At 41.2% G+C, this 21,300-nt stretch overlaps 1 protein-coding gene across 1 annotated transcript in view; it reads right to left on the bottom strand.

Annotated features, from left to right (window-relative positions):
• NTNG2 (netrin G2) overlaps positions 1-21,300 on the bottom strand; it is a 1,345,571-nt gene that overhangs the window by 41,025 nt on the left and 1,283,246 nt on the right. The window contains exon 7 of the mRNA XM_044058624.1: positions 20,014-20,148. Within this exon, the coding sequence (XP_043914559.1) occupies positions 20,014-20,148 (135 nt within the window). The remainder of the gene's footprint in view (positions 1-20,013; positions 20,149-21,300) is intronic.

The raw sequence follows: 21,300 nt of genomic DNA, 5'->3' as shown, positions 1-21,300 counted from the left end.
CCATACCATATCCATCCACAAAGGAGGGATTTCTGTAGACCTCTGTAACTAGTGAGTAATCGCCATACTCTCCTCCCTCTCTACAATTCTTGAACACTGCGTTCACAACCAAATCATGGCCTATCTCACTAAAGGAAACCTCATCACTCCCACCCAACATGGCTTCTGCCCCCACCACAACACTCATTTCCTTTACCAATTGCATCTCCCTAGCCAGAGACACCAATAAGCTAGTGTCCTATCTGTTCTTAGATTTCTTCAAAGCCTTTGACACTGTCTCCCATCCCATCCTACTCTCCAAACTCCCTCAACTCAACCTCTCCTCAACTATCTCTTGGTTCAACAGCTACCTCACAGGCAGACAGCAATCTGTCAAATGGCTCTCTGCTCTCTCTCTCTCCCTTTCTCCTCATCAAAATGGGTTTCCCCAAGGCTCAGTACTAGGTCCCATTCTTTTTAACATCTTTACTAACCACCTCCACACTTCTTGTCCTCAGTCATCCCTTATACAGCATGCAGATGACTCTACAATCATCTCATCACTTACAACCCATCAGACCTGCTTATTATGACATAAAAATGTTTTAACCTCACGGAAACATGGCTTACTAACCAACAACTCATACTAAACCCCAAAAAGACAAAACTTCTACTCTTCCTTCTCAAATCTCTCTATCACCTCAAATCCTCATTCGTCGTCTCTTCCCTTAACAAAACAACTATATCAGCTGTTACCCACACTAAGCTCCTTGGAGTAATCATTGACAACCAACTTAAATTTGACCACCATGTACTTCACTGTATCAAAAAAACCCACCCAAAACTCGGCCTACTGTATAGAAATAAAAGGTTCATCACAATTGTCTCCAGAAACTCACTTACCCAAGCTTATCTTCTCCCTAACCTCTTCTATGGCTCACAAGTCTTAACTGGTTTACTATCATATATCCGAAATGTACTCGGTCGACTGTTCACATGGTCGACCGAGATTGTGCGAAATTCACAATGTCGAACACCGGAATTGCCGAAATACATGTCAACTGCTACCTAGGGACGGGTTTTAACATGGGTCGAGATAGGGGCAGATGTGTATTTTGGCAATATCAGTGTTTGACATTACCTACGGTCGATATTCCGATTTTCGAACGAAGTGGCGTCGACCGACTTCACTTCAAATAAATGATAGTAAACCATCTTAACTAACTTACAGTCCTCATTACTTTCCAAATTTGAAACCACGTATAACAAAGTTGTGAGATTTGCTGATAATTTGTCATCTAAATCACACCACTGCCATGCTCTCAGGAATCTCAGCTGGCTTGAGTTTCCTAACCAACTCCTACTAACTCAACTCCCAGTAATCCATTCTATCCTGAACAAGCCCTCTTCATACCCTAACATCTCCTCACTAGTCTCCCACTATACCACCCCCCTTCGATCTCTCAGAAGCGCAGACCAATGTCTCTTACAGATTCACAAATCTAAAAAATCTATTGGACAGAATCTCTACAGCTATTTCCCTGATCTATCTTGGAACAAGCTACCCATGTCCCTTTGAAACATTACCCATACCCTTGAATTCAAGAAAGCTCTCAAAAACTACCTAAACAGCTCCTGGGTATTCCGTTGTAATCATCCCATTTAAATCCTAGCCTCTCTTTTCCATTACTTACCTCTCTCCTCCCTTTCCTTACTAATTCTTCCTTCCTCTACGTTTCTCTTTATTACCTACCGTCTATTATCTTACGGCAATCACCTACTTGTCTCCTTGCTACTTCATTTCCTTGTCCAGGTAACCTGCTACCCGCATCGGATTTGCTATATAGCCGCTATAGTAATATCTGCAGCAAACGTAGCTCATAAAACAATATTCTTTGAATATTACTGTTGTGCACTGATGACAATCCTAATGATATTATGCCAGGTGTGCAATTACCTGTATCTATTATCACTACTTTGTATAAGTGTAATTTGTGGTGCTCTCTTACACATACTATGATAGTTAGCTAATTAATTTGTCATATTGTGCAGCTTTTATCCCCGGACCTCCGCTAAAAAAAGGCAATAGCTCAGTTGGACTATCCCAGTCAATAAATGTCAACTAAATCAATAAATAAATAAATATGTGTACAAGTGAGAAAATATGCATATGAAGTTAATAGAGAAAGAAATACTTGCAAATTGCCAATGAGTATTTAAAGGATATCTACTTTGGTAGCAAAGCAGTTGAGTAAGATTTTTAGTAGTGGAACAGGAGATGGTAGGTAGGGTAGAGGGTATTAAGTTAGAAAAATGAACGTGATTGTAGCCGGAGGAAATGAAGGGAGACAATGGTAGCAAGAAAATGGTTTGAGAGACAAAAGTGTGGTTAGAAGATGGATGTGGTGTGAAAGAGAAAATGGATTGTAGAATGGGACTAGCCAGGTGTGGATCATGAACAGAGACAGACTTTTGTTAGAATGTTTTAAAAGACATTTTGAACATGTAGAGGTTGGGTGATGACTTGATTGTTATACAGAGTGAGTTACAGGTTTTTGCTACTGCGTTAAGAGTATAAGGAGTGTTCTGCAGATTTTTTTGGTCTGTGTATGATCAGGAGTTGTTTAGCATTTGACCTTAAGGGATCTTGTAGGGTGTACTTTTTGATAATTGTACTAAGAGCTGGGCAGGCTGAAGGATTATTTATTACTTTTTGTGTTGTGATTACTTGGGTGTATGTAAGATGATGAGGTTGTTCTAACTAGTTTAGGTATTTTATCTGTGGTACAGTGGTGGCAAAGCATGCATTCTTGTTATAACATTGCTGAAGTTTCATTTTAAATATTTGTGAAGGTTCATAAGGATCGGTGTTCCATATAAAAATGATGGTAGTAGGTAAGTGTTAGATTAGGATACTTTAATATGAGTTTTCAGAATGTTTTTCTGTTTTGTAGAGCATTCATAGCTTTTGTTGTATTTTTTAACTGCATTTAGAATACATAGACTGAATTTTAGGCTGTCACTGATAGTCATGCCAAGAAACTTACTATGAGATACTTTTTCAGCATTAGAATCCATTATATATAGTTATATTATGTTTTAATGAACATACAAATGATTGGCTTGTAAATTATTGATATTGTTTTATTGAAGGTTTGTTTTGTCAACTAGGTTTGCATGGAGGACCAGACTTCTACCCCTGGCAGGACCCATATTAAAGTCTGTGCAGGTATTATGGATATGGTTCTGCATGGAAAACAGGTTTTGCTCCCTGCAGGATCCATCTTGAAGACCATTCTAGTGTTTCCATGGAACAGTCTTCAATGTTATTATGTGGCTATTCATTGGTTAATTATGCAAACATCCAACCACAGATCCATACAAACTATAATATATGTGTGCATGTCTGAGTGTGTGTGTGTGTGTGTGTGTGTGTGTGTGTGTGTGTGTGTGTGTGTGTGTGTGTGTGTGTGTGTGTGTGTGTGTGTGTGTGTGTGTGTGTGTGTGTACGGATTCACTTTATAACCTCGAAATGCTGAAATATCGAATTTCAGTATCTCGAGACTATAAAACCGAATCCACAAAACACTGACAAACAAAAAACGCGAAACCACATAACCGAAAACACCGCACACACTGCACTAAACATACAACACAACACCCACATCACAACATAAACAAAAAAACAACACACATACACAACTCACACACACATAAGCACACCCCACACCTCCCTACTTATATATACTAACTCCGGGATCGCACAAACACAACACAAAAGCTCACTCACACACGCACATTCTCCAATCCCTCACACACACTCTAACTCCCACTCAAAACCCTTACAAAACACTCACTTACCTGACATAACACCTACATCCAAACACGGCACCGTGCACCAACAAAACACAAACCCGGACATTACATAGCGCAACTTCATAACCACAAATTTGACATATTTTTGACGTACGTCAAATTCGCGATTATGAACGTTCGCTATTTTTAACATTCGACTTTATAGCTACAAGATACTGAAATTCGACATTTCAGTATTTCGATGTTATAAAGTGAACCCGTGTGTACATATATGTGTGTGTGTGTGTGTGTGTGTGTGTGTGTGTGTGTGTGTGTGTGTGGGTATGGGTACATGACATATTCTTGAGCAAGAGCAAACTGTTTGAAGTCTGTTTCATCTCTAAACAAACCAATCAAAAATGGACTGAGTAGAACATAAAACATTGCCTATAGCATAGTTTTGCAGCCTCCATCCCTATTGTTGTCTTGTTCTTAAACTTGGTGGCTTTGCAGTTGCCTGCCCCTACTGTACATTTGATCTGGGAAACTCCTCCCAGTCCAGTCTCATTAGCTCATTCTACCTAATACAGAGAGAACATTTGGTAGGCCAACCCCCTTAGTTTCTTAACCTTGAATTATCTTCTGTTCCTCCTTTCTCCTTTTCCAGTTTACTAAAAAAACACACACTTTATTCAGCTTCTTTGACAGTATTTGTGTTTCCTCCTCCTACTCTATTACTTCATCTTGCTTTTTCTGCTACTTGTTCTCTAAAGTGTTCAATTGCATCTTTTCTGCTGCATTTATTACCGCTTGTTTTTAGTCTGCTTAAATTGTAAATGTTATTCTAAGCCTCTTAGTTTGGGTTTAAGCACTTGGCCTTTAGGCCTACCCCATAGCTCTCCCCTGGCCTCTCTCCCTCAGATTCTGACAAATATGGATGGACAATTTCCTGTGGTTTTTCCTGCCAGCCTGGCTGATATGGGCATCCTGAGACAGTGTAGCAACTGCCTCATACATGGACAACAGTCTACTACTACCACCTATAACCACAATTTGTGAGAGATGCAATTACATTAAGAACCTAGAGTCTATGCTCTCTCTCTCTCTCTCTCTCTCTCTCTCTCACAAGCCAGTATATCTGGCACTGAGAAAGGTGTCACACAATCACTACACCTCAAACACCACTTAAAACTACACAACACACACCCACATATGCGGAGGTTCTCAACTAAAACAAACCCAAACAAAGGAGACCTCAGAGGCAAAAACACACATGAACTCCACAACCCTCCACACCACATACCACACATAGTCCACACACCTGTGTCTCACAACCACTAAGGCCTATTCATAAACCCAACACATTAGTCATAGGAGACTCCATTGTGAGATAAGGAGAAAGTCACGGTTAGTTGTTTGTCAGGTGCCAGAATCCTCCATATCATATGCGCACCCAAGTCTCTCAACAACAGGTACTGTTATGACTCTGTCAAAGTCCATGTTGGTGTGAATGACTTGAGATGTACCTCCCTGGACTATATGAAGAGAGACATGATCAAGCTCACTGAGTATGTGTCACAGACAGGTATGTCCCTAGCCTTAAGCAGCATCCTACCGTCACCCAGAATGATGCCTCAATACAAACAGCAAATGATTGACTTTAACAATCAGCTTAGTTTCTGGTGTCATTCCAAGGGGGATCCAGTACCTGACAGCCTGGGAAGATATGATCAACAGACCATGATGCTTTGCTAGAGATGACCTGCATCTGTCTCATTTGGGCTTCAGGCTGCTGGCAAAGGCCCTTGCCTCCCCATAGTGCCTTTTTAAGAAAAAGCCATGAGAGTGATACTACCAACATAAAAATTTCAATAAAATGCAAATGAAAGGTTATGCTGCTAAACACTAGGAGTCTAAACATGAAACTGCACTCACTGCAAGCATTCTTAATCCTGGAAGATGCTGACATTTGTGCAGTCAGAGAAACCTGGTTCAAAGTTGCAGAGAGCACCCTAGCCTTACCTGCCATACATTCAGACCACAAACTGTGGGCAGCAAAGCCAAAGGAGGTGGAGTTTCAATATTTATTAAAGACACACACACCTCCAGTCTCGTCAAACAGTTTGACACACAGAAGCCACTCTGGGTGCAGTTAACCGTTGCCAAGACCTCCATTCAAATCATTGCTAGCTACAGGCCTTCAAATTTGATTCAAGATGCCCACTCCACCTATCTGAACCTCTTTGAATCTATCAAGATTCAACCCTTTACCCTGATCCTGGGTGACTTTAACTACCCGATCATAGACTGGAAAAACTACTCATGCCAGAACACAAATGCCCAGAGATTCCTAGATTTTTATCAATGCAGATGTCTTGGAACAGCTAGTTGATACCCCCCACAAGAGGTGATAATATCTTGGGCTTTTTATTAACCAACATATGTAACCACTGCAGCACCCCTACAGTATCATCCTCCCTGGTAAGATCCGACCATAAAGCGGTCACTTTTGAAGCCACCATCTCCCCTGACGCCCCCCCCCCAGCTAGGGTCAAACAAAATAAATTCTCCACAGCTGATTAAAATCTCCTGAGGGATGGTATATACAGCTTCACAGCCCTCTCCCCCTCTGTATGAACTGGCACCAATGTCCAAATCTACACCAAAGTACTATACAAGCATTTATATAGATGCATGGATTCAGGAATACTGACAGAATAAAATCATCCTCAGCAAGGATGAGTAAACCTGTCTGGTGGACATCTGCAATAAATAAACTATAAAACAAAAGGAAAAACTTGCTGTCCAGGACCAAGAAGAAGCAAGTGCCCAACTGGAAGCAATCTCTGCTTAGCCTGAACAAGTAAATAAGAGTACTGGTGAAATTCTCTAAAGCCAAATTCGACTCTAAATTGGCCATATCTATTAGAGACAATCATAAGGCCTTCTTCACATATGTCTGCAATCTCAAAGGAAGCACCCAGATCTGTTCAGGACTGGTGGTCAAAGACACCACATACACAAATGCTATAGATATAGCCAACCTAATGGCTGACAGAGTCAATGAAAAATTCACCCCTCTGTCCCCCCATCAGTAAATCAGGACATCACCAGTAACTGCCCCCTCCTCTTATCTGTAAGGAACAGGTCATCACTGCCCTCTCAAAGGCAAAACATGCAGCCTACATGGGAGCCGATAACATCCCAGGCTCAGGAGCGGCCTTAGGTCAACTGGTACCCTAGGCCAAAGGGCTCTATGGCACCACCCCCCCACACTACCCAAGTGCCCCCATCCTGGACTACCTACACCAAATAAATTCCAGAAAAGTGCCCCTGGTAGAGTGGTGCCCTAGGCAGCCACCTAGTTGGCCTATGCCTAAGGCCGGCTATGGCCAGGCTGCATCCTACATGAACTCAGGCATGAACTTGCAGCACCATTAGGCACCCTAGTCAACCAAAGCCTGAATACCGGCTTTGTCCCAGCTGAGAAGAGGACAGCCACTGTCATCCCTTTACACAAAGGTGGAGCGTCCAACGATCTGGGAAATTATAGACCCATCAGCCTAACTAGCCTGATCTGCAAGGCCATGGAATGGATCATCATTTTTTTTTTTTTTTTTTTTTTTGCATATTACTCGTATAATTCTGATATCTTGAATTTTTGATATTTTGCTATAATTTTTAATCTCGTTAGTAGTATTGTAGTGGAGCTTTTCTCCTCGGGCCTCCACTGAAAATGGATGTGTATCCAGTTGGACTAACCCGGTAAACAAATGTAAAATAAATAAAAATAAAAATAAAAATCATGGATCTCAATAATATGGACATTGGCAACCTCCAAACACTTGACCCTACACAGTTTGGCTTTGTTAAGGGGAGGTCATGTCTGTTAAATCTGGTTGACCTCTTTAAGACCTGAGACGTACCTCCTTGGACTACATGAAAAGGGACATCGAGGAGCTCTCTGATTATGTAGCCCAGGCAGGTATGACCCTGACCTTGAGCAGTATCCTACCTTCACCTAGAATGATGCCATAATACAGTGATAAGATGATCAGCTTTAATAATTGGCTTAAATTCTGGTGTCATTCAAAGGGGATCCAATGTCTGTCTGCCTGGGATGACATGCTGGACAAGCCACGCTGCTTGAGGGCGGCTTGCACCTGTCACCCTGGGCTTCCGGATATTGGCAAAGGCTCTTGCCACCCCATAGTGCCTTTTAGGCAAGGCTCAAATTCTAAACCTACCACCCTAGAACACCAAAAAGGAAAAAAACTAAGGGTAATGCTGCTCAATGCCAGAAGTCTCAATCTCAAGATGCCGAGGCCCTTCTCAATATGGAGAACATCGATGTCTGTGCTGTGACAGAAACCTGGTTCAAGGCTCCTGAGAGCACCCCAGCACTAACAGGTTTCACCTCATATCATGCGTTCCGGCCCCAAAATCCGGACAACACCAAGAAAGGAGGTGTCCATATTCATAAAGGACACCCACACCTCAAGGTTGGTGGCAACGCATGATGCATCGGAGACCATCCAGGTGCAATTAACCATAGGCAAGACTGCTCTGCAATTTGTAGCATGTTACAGGCCACCCTCTCAAACTCAGGAACCTCACATGGCCTTCCTGAAAACATTGGAGGGATAAATGTATCTCCAAACACCATCATACTAGGTGACTTTAACTACCCTAATATAGACTGGGAACACTACTCAAGCCCGAACACTCTAACCCAAAGATTCCTGGAGTTCATAAACTCAAATGCCATGGAACAACTAGTCACCATCCCCACAAGAGGAGAAAACATACTTGATCTCATCATCACGAACATGGGATCAAAATGTTCAACACGAAGTATACCCCTCACTGGTGAGATCAGATCATAAACTAATCTCGCTGGAGGTCCTCATCCCGCGCCCACCTGAAACAAAAAAGACCACAGTGAAAAACTTCTCAAAAGCCGATTTCACACTTCTAAAACTAGTGTGGTCTCCTTTAAGGCCCCTGAGCCAGTGGTAAACATTACTCAAACCGCTGAATCACTTACAAATGCCTTCTACCAGCACCTACAGGACTGCATGGATCAGGCAATCCCAAACAAAACTAAGACTCTCTGTACCAAAGGCAAGCGTCCAGTCTGGTGGACCCCAGCCATAAACAAGCTCTACAACAAAAGGAGGAAGCTACTACAAGATAGAGCAAAATCCTTGAAAGGTAAGACACCTTTGATCATTATAAGTAAAAACTAAGAGCTCTCATAAAATCATCCAAGGCAAATTTTGAGAGAAAAATCGCCAAGGACTCTAAAGAGAATCATAAGGCCTTCTTTAGCTATGTTAGAAACCTAGGAGGAAACTCCCAGATATGCTCAGAATTAGTTCAAAATGATGTGAAAATTACTGAACCTACACACATTGCCAACATACTGGCTGACAGGTTCAGTGCAAACTTCCCCCAAAGGAGAGATATCTATTCCAGAGGATTGTAGCCCCAAGCATCTCCAACGCCCAGGTGAGAACTGCCCTCACTAAGACAAAAAACACAGCATCCATGGGACCGGATGGTGTCCCCGGCTGTGTGCTTCATAAACTCAATGAGGAATTAAACCCACAGTTAGGACAGCTGTTTAATCTTAGCCTCACCTCAGGATACGTACCCAAGGAGTGGCGCCTTGGCGACTGTGGTCCCACTTCATAAGGGCGGTGCCTCCACAGACCCTGGAAATTACCTCCCCATTAGCTTGACAAGCCTTATCTGCAAAGCCATGGAGAGGATCATAATGGAACTCATAAATAAAGACATAGGGAACTTGCAGACTTTGGATCCAACTCAGTTTGGCTTTGTCAAAGGCAGATCCTGCCTCTTAAACTTGGTTGACTTTTTGAGACAGTCACCAAGGCCATTGATGAGGAAAGGCAGTCCATACAGCCTACCTCGACCTGGCAAAGGCCTTCGACACAATACCCCACTCAGGTATCATCGAAAAACTCATCAGCTTGAATGTAAACCCATACATCACAAGATGGGTTGCAAACTGGCTAAGTGACAGAACCCACAGGGTCAGAGTTGCTGGAGCCATGTCAGACTCAAAGCCTGTCACAAGTGGTGTCCCACAGGGCTCAGTCCTGGGTCCACTCTTGTTCGGCATCTACTTTTCTGAAGTACAAGCAAACACAGGAGGGTTATGGCTGACAAAGTTTGCAGATGACTGCAAACTGGGCCATAGTCGAAAACACATCTGACACAGATATCCTCCAGAAGGGCCTCACAGAAATGGATAACTGGTGCCAGAGCCATGGCCTGAAGTTAAACGCCAAAATGCATAGTCATACCCTTTGGGAAAAACAAGGCTACCTAGCTACCATATTGCTGGCAATCCACTGAGCACAGAATAAGTCATCAGAGATCTGGGGACCCAGGTTGACAGTAGCATTTCGTTTGACACTCATGTTGCTAAAGTAGTTAGGAAAACCTTCTATATCACCCACCTGATCATGAAGGGATTCACATCTAGATCAAGGGAGGTCATCGTCCCCTGTACTCATCACTTATTAGACCTATGATTGAGTACAATGCCCGTTCGAATGTATCTGACCAGACACCTGCTGCAGCTTGAAAGGCCCCAAAAGTTCCTCACCAAAAGGATAAAGGGTCTCAAAAATATGTCTTATGCTGCCCGACTGAAAGAACTCCAGCTCTATTCAGTCTCATACCGCTTGCTCAGAGGTGACCTGTGCCTGACATATAAGGCCATGTCAAACCCAGATTTGATGAATATGCTTCACCTCAAAAATCTAGATCCCTCAGAACCACAAGGGCGGAGACTTAAACCTTGACACGGTTATAAATAGAACGTGCTGGAGGGACAGATTCATCACCCAGAGACTCCCTATGCTGTGGAACAAAATCCCGGTACATGTGAGGCAGAGCACCTCTCTGGTCTTGTTCAAGAGGAATCTTGACCAATGGATGGGAGATTGCAGATATACCCCAGGGATTACTTCAGCGTCACTGCTTGACAGAGGCACAGCAAAATGATAGGCATAGTTTTTATTCAAACTAAAGGGGTGGCGAAAGCCACATAACTATGGGCTAGGCTTATAAATGCCCTTGGGCAGATAGCCTAGTATGAACCTATGAACCTATGAACCTAAGACAGTCACCAAAGCCATGGACAAGGGGAAGATGGTGCACACCACCTACCTTGATCTGGGTAAGGCCTTCGACACTATTCCCCACTTGGGCGTAATAGATAAACTCTCTCAACTAGGCATCAATCCATATGTTACCAGATGGGTACCAAACTGGCTCACTGGTAGAGCCCATCTAATCAAAATAGGGGAAGCCACCTCAAGTAGTAGACCCATAATGAGCGGTGTACCCCAAGGATTGGTCTTGGGGCCTGTGTTATTCGGGATATACTTCTCTGAGATGCAGGCCAAAATGAGTGGGCTATGGCTGACCAAGTTTGCAGATTGCTGCAAGTTGGGCACGGTCATCAATTCCCCAAGTGATGTGGATGTCCTCCAAGAGGGTCTCACCCAAAAAAATGATTGGTGCCAGAAACATGACCTCAAGCTGAATGCCAAAAAATGCATCATCATCCCCTTTGGGGAGAGTGACATCCCCACATATTATCACATTAATAACAATGTCCTAAGCATGCAATCAATCATGAGGGATTTGGGCACCCAGGTTGATAGCAACCTGACTTTTCATCACCATGTTGCTTCCGTTGCATGGAAAGCTTTCTACATGGCCCACCTCCTAAGTAAGGGTATCTCATCCAGGGACAAGAAGGTCATGACATCCCTGTATTTTTCCTTTATAAGGCCAATTATTGAGTAAAATGCCCCTTTGGCATTTACCTCACAAAGCACATGCAGCAGCTGGAGAAACCACAGAGGTTCCTCACCAGGAGAATCCAGGGCCTCAAACATCTACCCTACACAGATAGGCTAAAAGCTCTGTCTCTACACTTAGTTTCATATAGACTCCTCAGAGGTGACCTCTGTCTGGCATACAAAGCAATGTCAGACCCTGCCCTGATAGGACTGCTGCATATCCGCAATTCAAGCTCCATTTGAGTAACTCCCATGCTCGACCTCAACCTGGTCTGTGACATCAATAGGACTTGTTAGCAGGACAGATTTGTGTCCCAGAGACCCCTATCTGTGGAATAGACTTCCTCTCCACGTCAAGCAGAGTACCTTATTATCCCTTTTTAAGTGCAACCCTGCATAACTGGATGAGAAACAGAAAATACACCCCTGGGATTCTACCTGTGTCCCTGCTTGACAGGGGCTTTGGGTGCTAACTTGTCTAAATATGGGCTAAACTCTTGACTGGGCTTATAAAGGCCGCAGAGCCAATAGCCTAGTAACTTCCTATGATCCTATGAATCAAAGACATGGAAGAGATCATTGGTCAGGGGGAGAAACAGCCTATCATAAGAGGGTGGTGTACCAATGAGGTTATAGAGGAGTGCATAAGGCAGTGTGCCTGTGAAGCAGGAGGTCCATCACTAGAGTGCAGTCAGGCAGTTGACATCTAGTGGGTGGACCTGCTGGGGTTTTCCCATGTCTGGTGGTATGCATTTAACACACATACCATGACTGCCATAGATGACTAACAACTTCTGGCCAGGTGGGAATAGAGGAACCATCGATTGTGATGTGCCTGCTGGAGGTACCTGTTGAAAAGGATCTTGAAAGTCATGGGGTTAGAAGTTCCTGGATTTGAGGTCAGCTAGGGAAAAATTATTTTCAATAGGATTAACAGTAACTGGGGGATGTACCACCTGGGAGATGTGCCACCTGGGAGATGTACCACCTGGGAGAGGTGCCACCAGGGAGATGTACCACCTGGGGGATGTACCACCTGGGAGATGTACCACCTGGGAGATGTACCACCGGGGGATGTACCACCTGGGGATGTACCACAGGGGGATGTGCCACCTGGGAGATGTACCACTATTTGGCTGCTTATCAGCCAAATGCAGTTGACAGTCTTTTACATTCAAGTTGATTGTGGGGCTGCAGAACCACCAGATTGAGTAGATACTACTTGAGGTTCCATGGATCTAATAGCTAGCTACCAAGGAGGGGTGAAAAAGTGGGTGCAACGCAACCTAGGTGAGTCAGAGGTCAGGTAGCCTCTAAATGTTGGAGGAAAAAAAGCAATGTGTGGACCCTATGCATTGGTAGGACTGTGCCCCAAAAAATGTAACTACCAGAGGGGAGAGAATAAGAGGGCTTATTTAGTTTTTGATGCTTGCTGATGAACATTGTCTTCTTGTGGTATTGATGGTTGGGAACAACCAACTACTGCAGAGGTGCTGCCGGTTAGGATAGGAAGTCAACCTATCACATTCTCTGTAAGTCTGAGCCAGGAACAATGGGAAAGGGCCAGTCCAGGGCTATGGAGCAGTTTGTTGAGGAACAGGGCTAATGAAAGTGAACCTAGATGAGAGTCATTCCAGTGAGATGTACAGAGAGCAAATGCTTGCCTGCCCTGGGGATGTTAGGAGAACTACATATAAAAAACTGTCTAATGTTGCAGGTGATGGCTAGTAAGCCTGATGAGGAGGGCCTTCATGGGAGAGGTGGTTACCGTGATGTGGTTTTGCTCTCACAAAAATTGCAGCTGTAAAGAAGGCATATGTTTGTGGAGATAAGAGTAAGGGAAGACCACCTAAAACTCACAAGGATCTGCCAGTAAGGATATAGAGAGGGAAAGTTTCAGATTCCCCTGTAGTTACAGTCAGAGATTTGAGTGTACTTAGCCAATGAGAACAGCAAAAGGTTACAACTAAACGGTGTGACCTATGCACCTGTATAAACAGAACCTGCTGGAGAGATAGGTATGCATCCCAGAGACTACCCCGTCTATGGAAAAGGTTCCCCATCCATGTGAAGCAGAGTTCATCCCTAAAGCAATTGAAGTGCAACTTGGACAACTGGATGGGGAACAGGAAAATCATCCCTGGTTTGGCACTTATGTCTCTAATGGACACAGGTAACCTGTAAATGGTTCATCTCCCAGGCCCATGCTTACACTTATCAAGGGTATCAGAACTTGTCAGAGATTTGGGATGCATGGCTAGACTTTAAAATGCTCTTCTGATTGCCTAGTAAACACCTATGAACCTATGAACTATGAGAGGGGGTGCCATTGAGAAGAGGTGTGATATAGGGATACACACACACACACACACACACACACATAGATGTGTGTGTTTAAATATGTGTGCATGTACAACTGCATTTGTACAGTTATGCTCACCTAGTTACACATCCATCAGCATTTTGCCCTTAATCCAGCTCTTTCATGTTGCACTGGAATTACACCTGTAGAGGATTACAACTTCCAGATCATTATCCTCTTGTATTGTCTCTAACGATCTCTCTCTCATCATGCATGTATTCCCTCTCCCACTAAAGTACACAGCTTTGCATGCCTTTGTATTAAATATTTGGCAGTTATCTATTGAGCAACCATGCAAGACACTTCCAGGTCTCTTTGGAGAGTGATCCCTTCCATCAGCAAACACCAAACCAATCCTTACGCCATCAGGGACAGCCTTGACCTTGTTCTCTTCCATGTTTATATAACAACTGATCAAGTAGGATTAACTGTTAGCATGGAAAACTTTTTTTCATTAGTTATGCAACCTTTGTTACAGTTCCGGAGATACTTCCTTTTTGACGTACAGTCTCTTTAACAACAATCTCATCTCAGTGAACAAACAGTAATGTTTTGCCAGCTGATGAAATGAGGCCTGATGAAATGAGATGGACCTAGAAGGAACACGGATACTTTAGCAGGGAGAAAACAAACCCTTGGTCATATTGGTGCATTTTGTTTTTTTATTGTTTTCCATTTTTCTTTTTCTCTTTTGAGATATTACCTTTAATATGTCTGCTATCCATCAAGCAGCAGATAAAGAGGGTTCCTATTAAATCAGCGAATGCTTAACTTAGTGAACACTGTTTAATCGACCTTTTTTATTCAAAATGGTGAAATCCCGAAAGCACTGAAGAGCAGTGTTTTTCCCAGGAAAAAAATCACCTGGCCGTTTTCGGGACTTTGCAATTTCCTCCACTGTAGTGTGATCCTGGAGTTGGTATATTTAAGTAGGGGGGTGGGGGTGGGCGAAGCCCCCCCACTTTATTTTATGTTTAGGTTTTTTTTTTAACGGAGCATCAATTTTTTTCCATGGGAAAAAAACATCACTGTTCCATGTGTTTGGCCTTTTGGTGTTTCGATATATTTGGGTCGATTATACAGCGTTCGCTAAGTTAAGTGTTTGCTGATATAATATAGACCCAGTAAAGACACACACACACACACGCATGCATTTTGTCCTGTGATTAAGACTAAAACACTACTGACTGTAAATATGTTGGACTTACATAAAATAATATTCTTACAGGTGGAATGTTGTCCAAAAAAGGAGCACCCTTCAAATTACTGACATTTCAGAATGTCAAACTGCAAATGGTCGAGACCATATGATCAAAGTACTAAAACCTTGAAGTGTTTGTAGTGAGACTGCAGTACAGTTGGGATCTAGGACTGTGGCCTTTTCCCTACTGCAGTGCAATATCAGAGTTGATATATATAATTAGTAGTGGGTGTGGTGGGTGCAGGGGGAGCTTGACCCTTGCAAAAACGCATATTTTTGTATTTTTTGACGTTCCATAATGATTGTATGGATTTGACCATATGCAGTTTGACATTATGGAAAGTTGATATTCTAAGCATATGCCAAAAAAGATGTGGCCAGCTATGCGCACTGATATTGGGAAAATGCAGTGCAGGAATACATTTATGCCTTAGTAAAATGCACTCATACACGTATGCAGACCCAAAAACACAAAGACACATGCAAATACACAAGCATGTGCACGCGTGTGCTCACATCCCCACACATTCATGCATACACAGACACACATGCACATCACCAGAATGAGACTTCTGTTTCTATCATTTTTTAGTGCTGCATTGTGTCTTTGTCAAAGCACAGCTCCCTGAGGAGGTTCATAAGCTTGAGGAAAGGTGTACCTTGTGTGCCGTGCAGAATTGTCTATTTTGCTTTCCACCCTGCCAATGGGCACACATGTATCATTCAGCTATGTTCACTTGAAGGAAAAATCCATACTCAACTGCACTTTAACTCAACCATGTGATTCCTTTCTCCTAGTATGGTTCTAGTAGTGTCAATTATCAGAAAAAAACTTTTACTTTATCAAATGTTCATTTCCTTGACATGGAATTAAAGGAAGGGAAAGCCCACATGCTTTTTTAAGATTAACCTCTCATGTGCTTTAGCAGTGGAATTTATCTTTACTTACATGAGGTATCACAGATACAAGGAAATCTGTAGTTTTTCCTATCATGTGCTGCCCACAGACAGCCCTCAATCTTTCAGATGTCAGCAGTTTTTATAGAAATGAGCACAGTGTTGTGGAGCTTTTGCTGCAGAGACAAAGAAACACATCAGTGCATATAGCTAACTACATCTGTTTTTTGGATTGTGTTTTACTTGTTGGAGTATTGTTCTGTGTAATTGCCACATCTTTACAGACACTAGTGTTTAGTCTTATGCACAGCACAGAAAACTACTACTGATTTGTCATGCTTAAAGATTATAATTCTGATGAAGTGTTTGGATGATACACTAACAAATCAGGGATATAGCAAAAGAACAACAGAAGTGGGAAAATGCAATGCAGGAAAACATTTGTGCCTCAGTGTAAAACAATCATCACAACACAAATTTAAGGTTGTTTTGAAGCAGTACTGTGCTATGCTGCATTGTAAGGGTAGTCATGACATGATACGAGTCAAGTACTTTTGAGTAAACAAAACATAGTTTTGCAAAATTCAGGATAAAAAACATACATCTTTCTACTGCAGATGCAGGAACAGAAGAATTAGTTTGCATGTCTCTTAGAGGGCCTTTGAAATAACAGCTATCAGATACAGCATCTGGTTTACAGTGATAGTTTTGACATATCAGGAAGAGTGTGGGGGAGGATCTGTCAGTACATGAAGGAGTACAAACTGACAGCCTTAGAAAAACCTGCAGCTCAGCTACCTTTGTTGAGGTTTTACAACTACAGTGAATAAACTAGAACAGCTATGCAAACAATGCAAATCAGGGTAATTCAGACAAAATATGAAAAGAAGTCAGGTTTCAGAAGATGTTAAGATGCCTGTGACTCAGACTGCTGCCACTGTATTTATATGTTTGTTATGTCTAGCCTAACTCATATAAACGAGACTTGAAATAGAATCTGGGAACCAGAAGACAAAACAGTAAAGCAAGATCACATTAGTACGGTAGTCCCTGGTAGCCATTTTGTGGTAAAACATTAAAATATAATAAGAAATATTTATTTATTGGCCGGGAAAGTCCACCGGGCAAAGATCCATTTTCAGTGGAGGCCCGGGATGAAAAGCTCCACAATTAACAACAATTGGTGCAGTGATATACCTCAGACTTCAAAGACATTAAAAAAACATATTCTTTGAGTTCTTTGTCTGATTAAACACAGTATAGCAATCCTCTTAGCAAAATGATAAATTATAAAAGAGGACAGTTGCTTATATTGCTAGCCAGGTCTTCAAATGCCAACATATTGGCTCACAGACATACTTTCTAAACCAAAAGTTAATAAGTAGCTACAGAAAATTAATTCTGAGCCAATTAAATCTGATTTAGACTTCTATGCTTTCTAAACCACACAAAGAATTCTGCACTTAATGTTTTTCAGGTATACCACTCGTTTTCCTTACAACTTGAGATTTCATTTGATATCACTGTACTACGGTTACTAACAGACAAATATCCCTCACTCATAAATGTAGCTCTGGGTTGTATATTTGTGGCTGTCAAATCTGACCCAGATTGTCTAAAATCATCTTCACTTAACAGGAAAGATAGATAGCTTTTATTCTTACTGTTCCATATTTCTGTGTTGATCAATTCTGTTAGCCTGGTTATTTCTGCATCATCGTTTTGAGATATTACTTGCCATTTTTGTCAGTAAGCCTTCATCAATTTTATTCAGGTTTTTCTCCCTGTTAAAAGCATGGCTGTTATTGAAGGATACTGAAATAAACTTTGTTAACGAACACATATGTATGCAACACCTTTCACATTAGCTGCATTGAAAAGTGTTTTATAGTACAAAGGGGGATGTTGCTGACATTTTGATTATATTTAAATAGCAGAGCACTAGATCAGACAGAGAGAGACTGCACAATAAAGCAAGAAGTTTGAATGTTGTCAAGCAGAGGGAGGTTATATGATCTGGTTGTGGTCACACAGTGAGAAGATGGTGGAAATGTAATTCAGATGTAGGCCACTACGTGCCTAGTTCTGCATACTAACCTTTAAGCTTAACTGCCTTTCTTTGGGATTTCCCCTTACAACCTGCAGCAGACAGAGATTTCCAAGATTAATTAAAAGTAACAGAGTGCTTGCTCAGACATGCTAAAAAATACCTTTGTAGCACCATTGTGCAATGGGAAATTCTTATCCATTAATTTCTGACACATAACTATTTCTGTCCTTAACATTTTACATCAGATGCAATTTGTATATTTTTATTTGTTGGATTTTGGAAAATGCAAAATGTTGATAATTGTAGCCATTGCATATATTTTTAAGTCTATATTTGGTTAATGTAGTTTCTGATGAAAAAACAAATAAAAAAACTACCATATGGTAGAAAAAGGCTATAACATTGTGTAAAAAATCTCATTATCACATAATGATTATGGCTAAGAGACAGATTTTCATGTTTAAAGTCATTCTCTAATGATATTTACAGTCTGCTTGAACTGTACACAACACAGCTGTGCTCTATCTAAAGTTTCATGAAATCCAGTTTGGGTTACAGCTGTAAATATGTCAAGGAAGACAGATAAGCTGTAGGATAAATGGATGATCAATGTTTTCCTACCAGAGCTTTCAGAAAACAGAAGGCTAATAAACTTTGGACATAGATTGATCCTGTTGATTACAGTATTAACGCTGTAATTCTATAACTGAGTTTACAACAGAATGTATTATGTTATACTTTTGAGTCTTTTCCATGTATATCTGCAAAGCACAGCTAAGCTACTGGTCCATGTGACCTGTACAGTAATGACATCTGACATGCCGCAAACATCAGTGAGATGTAATGCATCATGGTTCTTTCCCATGCCTCTGAAGACTCGCCCGAAAAACAAATTACCACATTACATTTGAAGCAATAACCATGAAACTAAGCAAATATATTTTATAAATTAACCAACATTTTAGTCTACATACTGATAGCCATGTTTTTACAATTAAGCTGTGACATTGCCAACACTTTATCTTTGAAGAATTGTTTTCATATGTTTTGCAGTACCCTCACTTAGTAGACATGGATATTGGTAGAAAATGCACTGCCAGAAATTGAAATTTGTTTTTTAACATCAGAAAGTATAACTGACTGACAGCAATAAGATGCTACAGGACAAACAGACCATTTCAGAGTGGAACAGGTCAATATACTAGTCCTAGGTTTACCAATGCTAAAGAAAATGAGAGAAGGGGGATAAAACAGGCAAGGAGAGCAGATTTGCTGATATCTAGAATCATCATCTGGAATTATCAGTTTCCTAGTTAAAACTGTTTATAGTTCAGCTGCAAAAATATACCTACATAGACAGTGAGCAGAGCAACAAATACAAAATGATTTTGTAAATTTCAAATCAATAAAGTATGGGAAGAGGCAGACATATAAAGAACAATTACCATTCATTTAGCATTGTACCAATTATTTTATTCTTCTGAAATTTGCTTTGGTATAGTTTAGTGTCTAAAGGGAAAGAAGTCATTTCTAGATACAATGAGAAAAAGGAAACAAAATGAATCTGATGAAAAGAAATGTCAAGGAACTGTTGCACTGCAACTGATACCTCACATTTTGTTCTGAAATCAATTTTCAAATGAGGAACTCACTTCTGTGGAGATAGCATTGCTGCTTAACGTTACTTGTGTGAAACAAATGATGGTCCATTAAATCAAAAATCATTATAACAAGCCCAAATCAAAAAAGCATCTTGCATTAATCAAAAGCCTTAGGAAAGTTAAAAACACACCTTTATATCACATTTTGGAATCATTACATGTAATAAGCCTAGTAGTAATAGATAACAGTCAAAATCAAAAGACGTGCAAACTGAAATACTCACGAAAGCATCCCTGTTTCCAATAATAGCCTGGTAGGCAATCATCACACTTAAACCCCGTGGCTCCTTCTTTGCACACACAGAACCCTGTTTCATTACAGCGGTCATGAAGTGACCCTGCTGGGTTGCAGTTGCATTCTGTCAAAAGAAGGGATGAGTCAGAAATTCTTTCTATGTCATAGACACGCAAAAACAACAAGTTATTTTCATACAAGGCTTATATCAGAGGAGATATTCACATAAAGCTCTGATGATTTCTTCCATATTCAGCAGGGTTCAGAAAGGTGAAAACCTTAAGAAGAGCACAAGCAGCTTTGTTCAGAGAACCTCTGTGTAGTTCCACATTCAGCCCTCATGCAAAGCCAATTAATTCATATGAAGCCTCCACAGTAACAGAAAAATAGCATATATCAGAAAATATTGCATAAAACAATATATGTGTCAGGCATTTCAATGACATAAAATATAAACTTTGAATAGATGAGAGAATTTTATGTATGTAAGCCTAGATCAGAAAAATAAAACTTTGCTATTCCACTGTAGTATGCATAAGGGTATTTAGAAACGCATAACACACTGTGTAATTCTGTTTCTTGCAGCATTATTATGTGTTTTATGAGGGAGAAATTCAAACTATGCTGTACTTTTACATCTGTATGAAGGCCCTGGCAAGCAGTGCTACAATGGTTGTGCTGGATATCGCTGCATGCAAATGTGGTAGCACTGAGGTGCAGCTACTATAAATTAGTGATGTGCTGTGTTTCAGAGCTCTACACCTTGACTGAAATAGTGTGGCAGAGAGATTCAAAAAAAGCTGTGCTGTGCTATTTCTGACAGAAGTGATGGGAATGTACAATGTACGTTCATTGCTGTGTTTGAGAAGAACAGAATTGTTAACTACTCAGCAGATAAGTACTACGACACTATGTGCTTGTGTGTGTCCGTAGGTGCTTGCACTAGGGATAAATACTTAACATAATTTTTCCAACTGCATGAGCGTTTCTACTAGGAGACATACAAAGTACTAGTAGGCACTACGTTACTATTTTTCTTTAAAAAAGCCCTTCAGTTTTAATCATAAAAATACAGTTTCAAGTCTGCTATATTATTAGATATCACCAGGTGAATATGTTTTTTTTTTCTGACGGGTACTAAAGAACAGAAATGCTGGCAGTTAATGCACATGATTAAGGCTATGAGTTGTTAGCAAGATTCTTCTTCTGGGGTTTAATTCCCTCACCCCTCGTTTGCTTACTATGTGACCTTGAGCAAGTCACTTAAACAGGCAGT

Source organism: Protopterus annectens, chromosome 16.part0, assembly GCF_019279795.1.
Source record: "Protopterus annectens isolate FY-2018-M chromosome 16.part0, PAN1.0, whole genome shotgun sequence".
In the NCBI taxonomy this organism is placed as follows: Eukaryota; Metazoa; Chordata; order Ceratodontiformes; family Protopteridae; genus Protopterus; species Protopterus annectens.
Note: the sequence above shows the minus strand (reverse complement) of the source record. Positions and strands in the feature narration are given on the sequence as shown.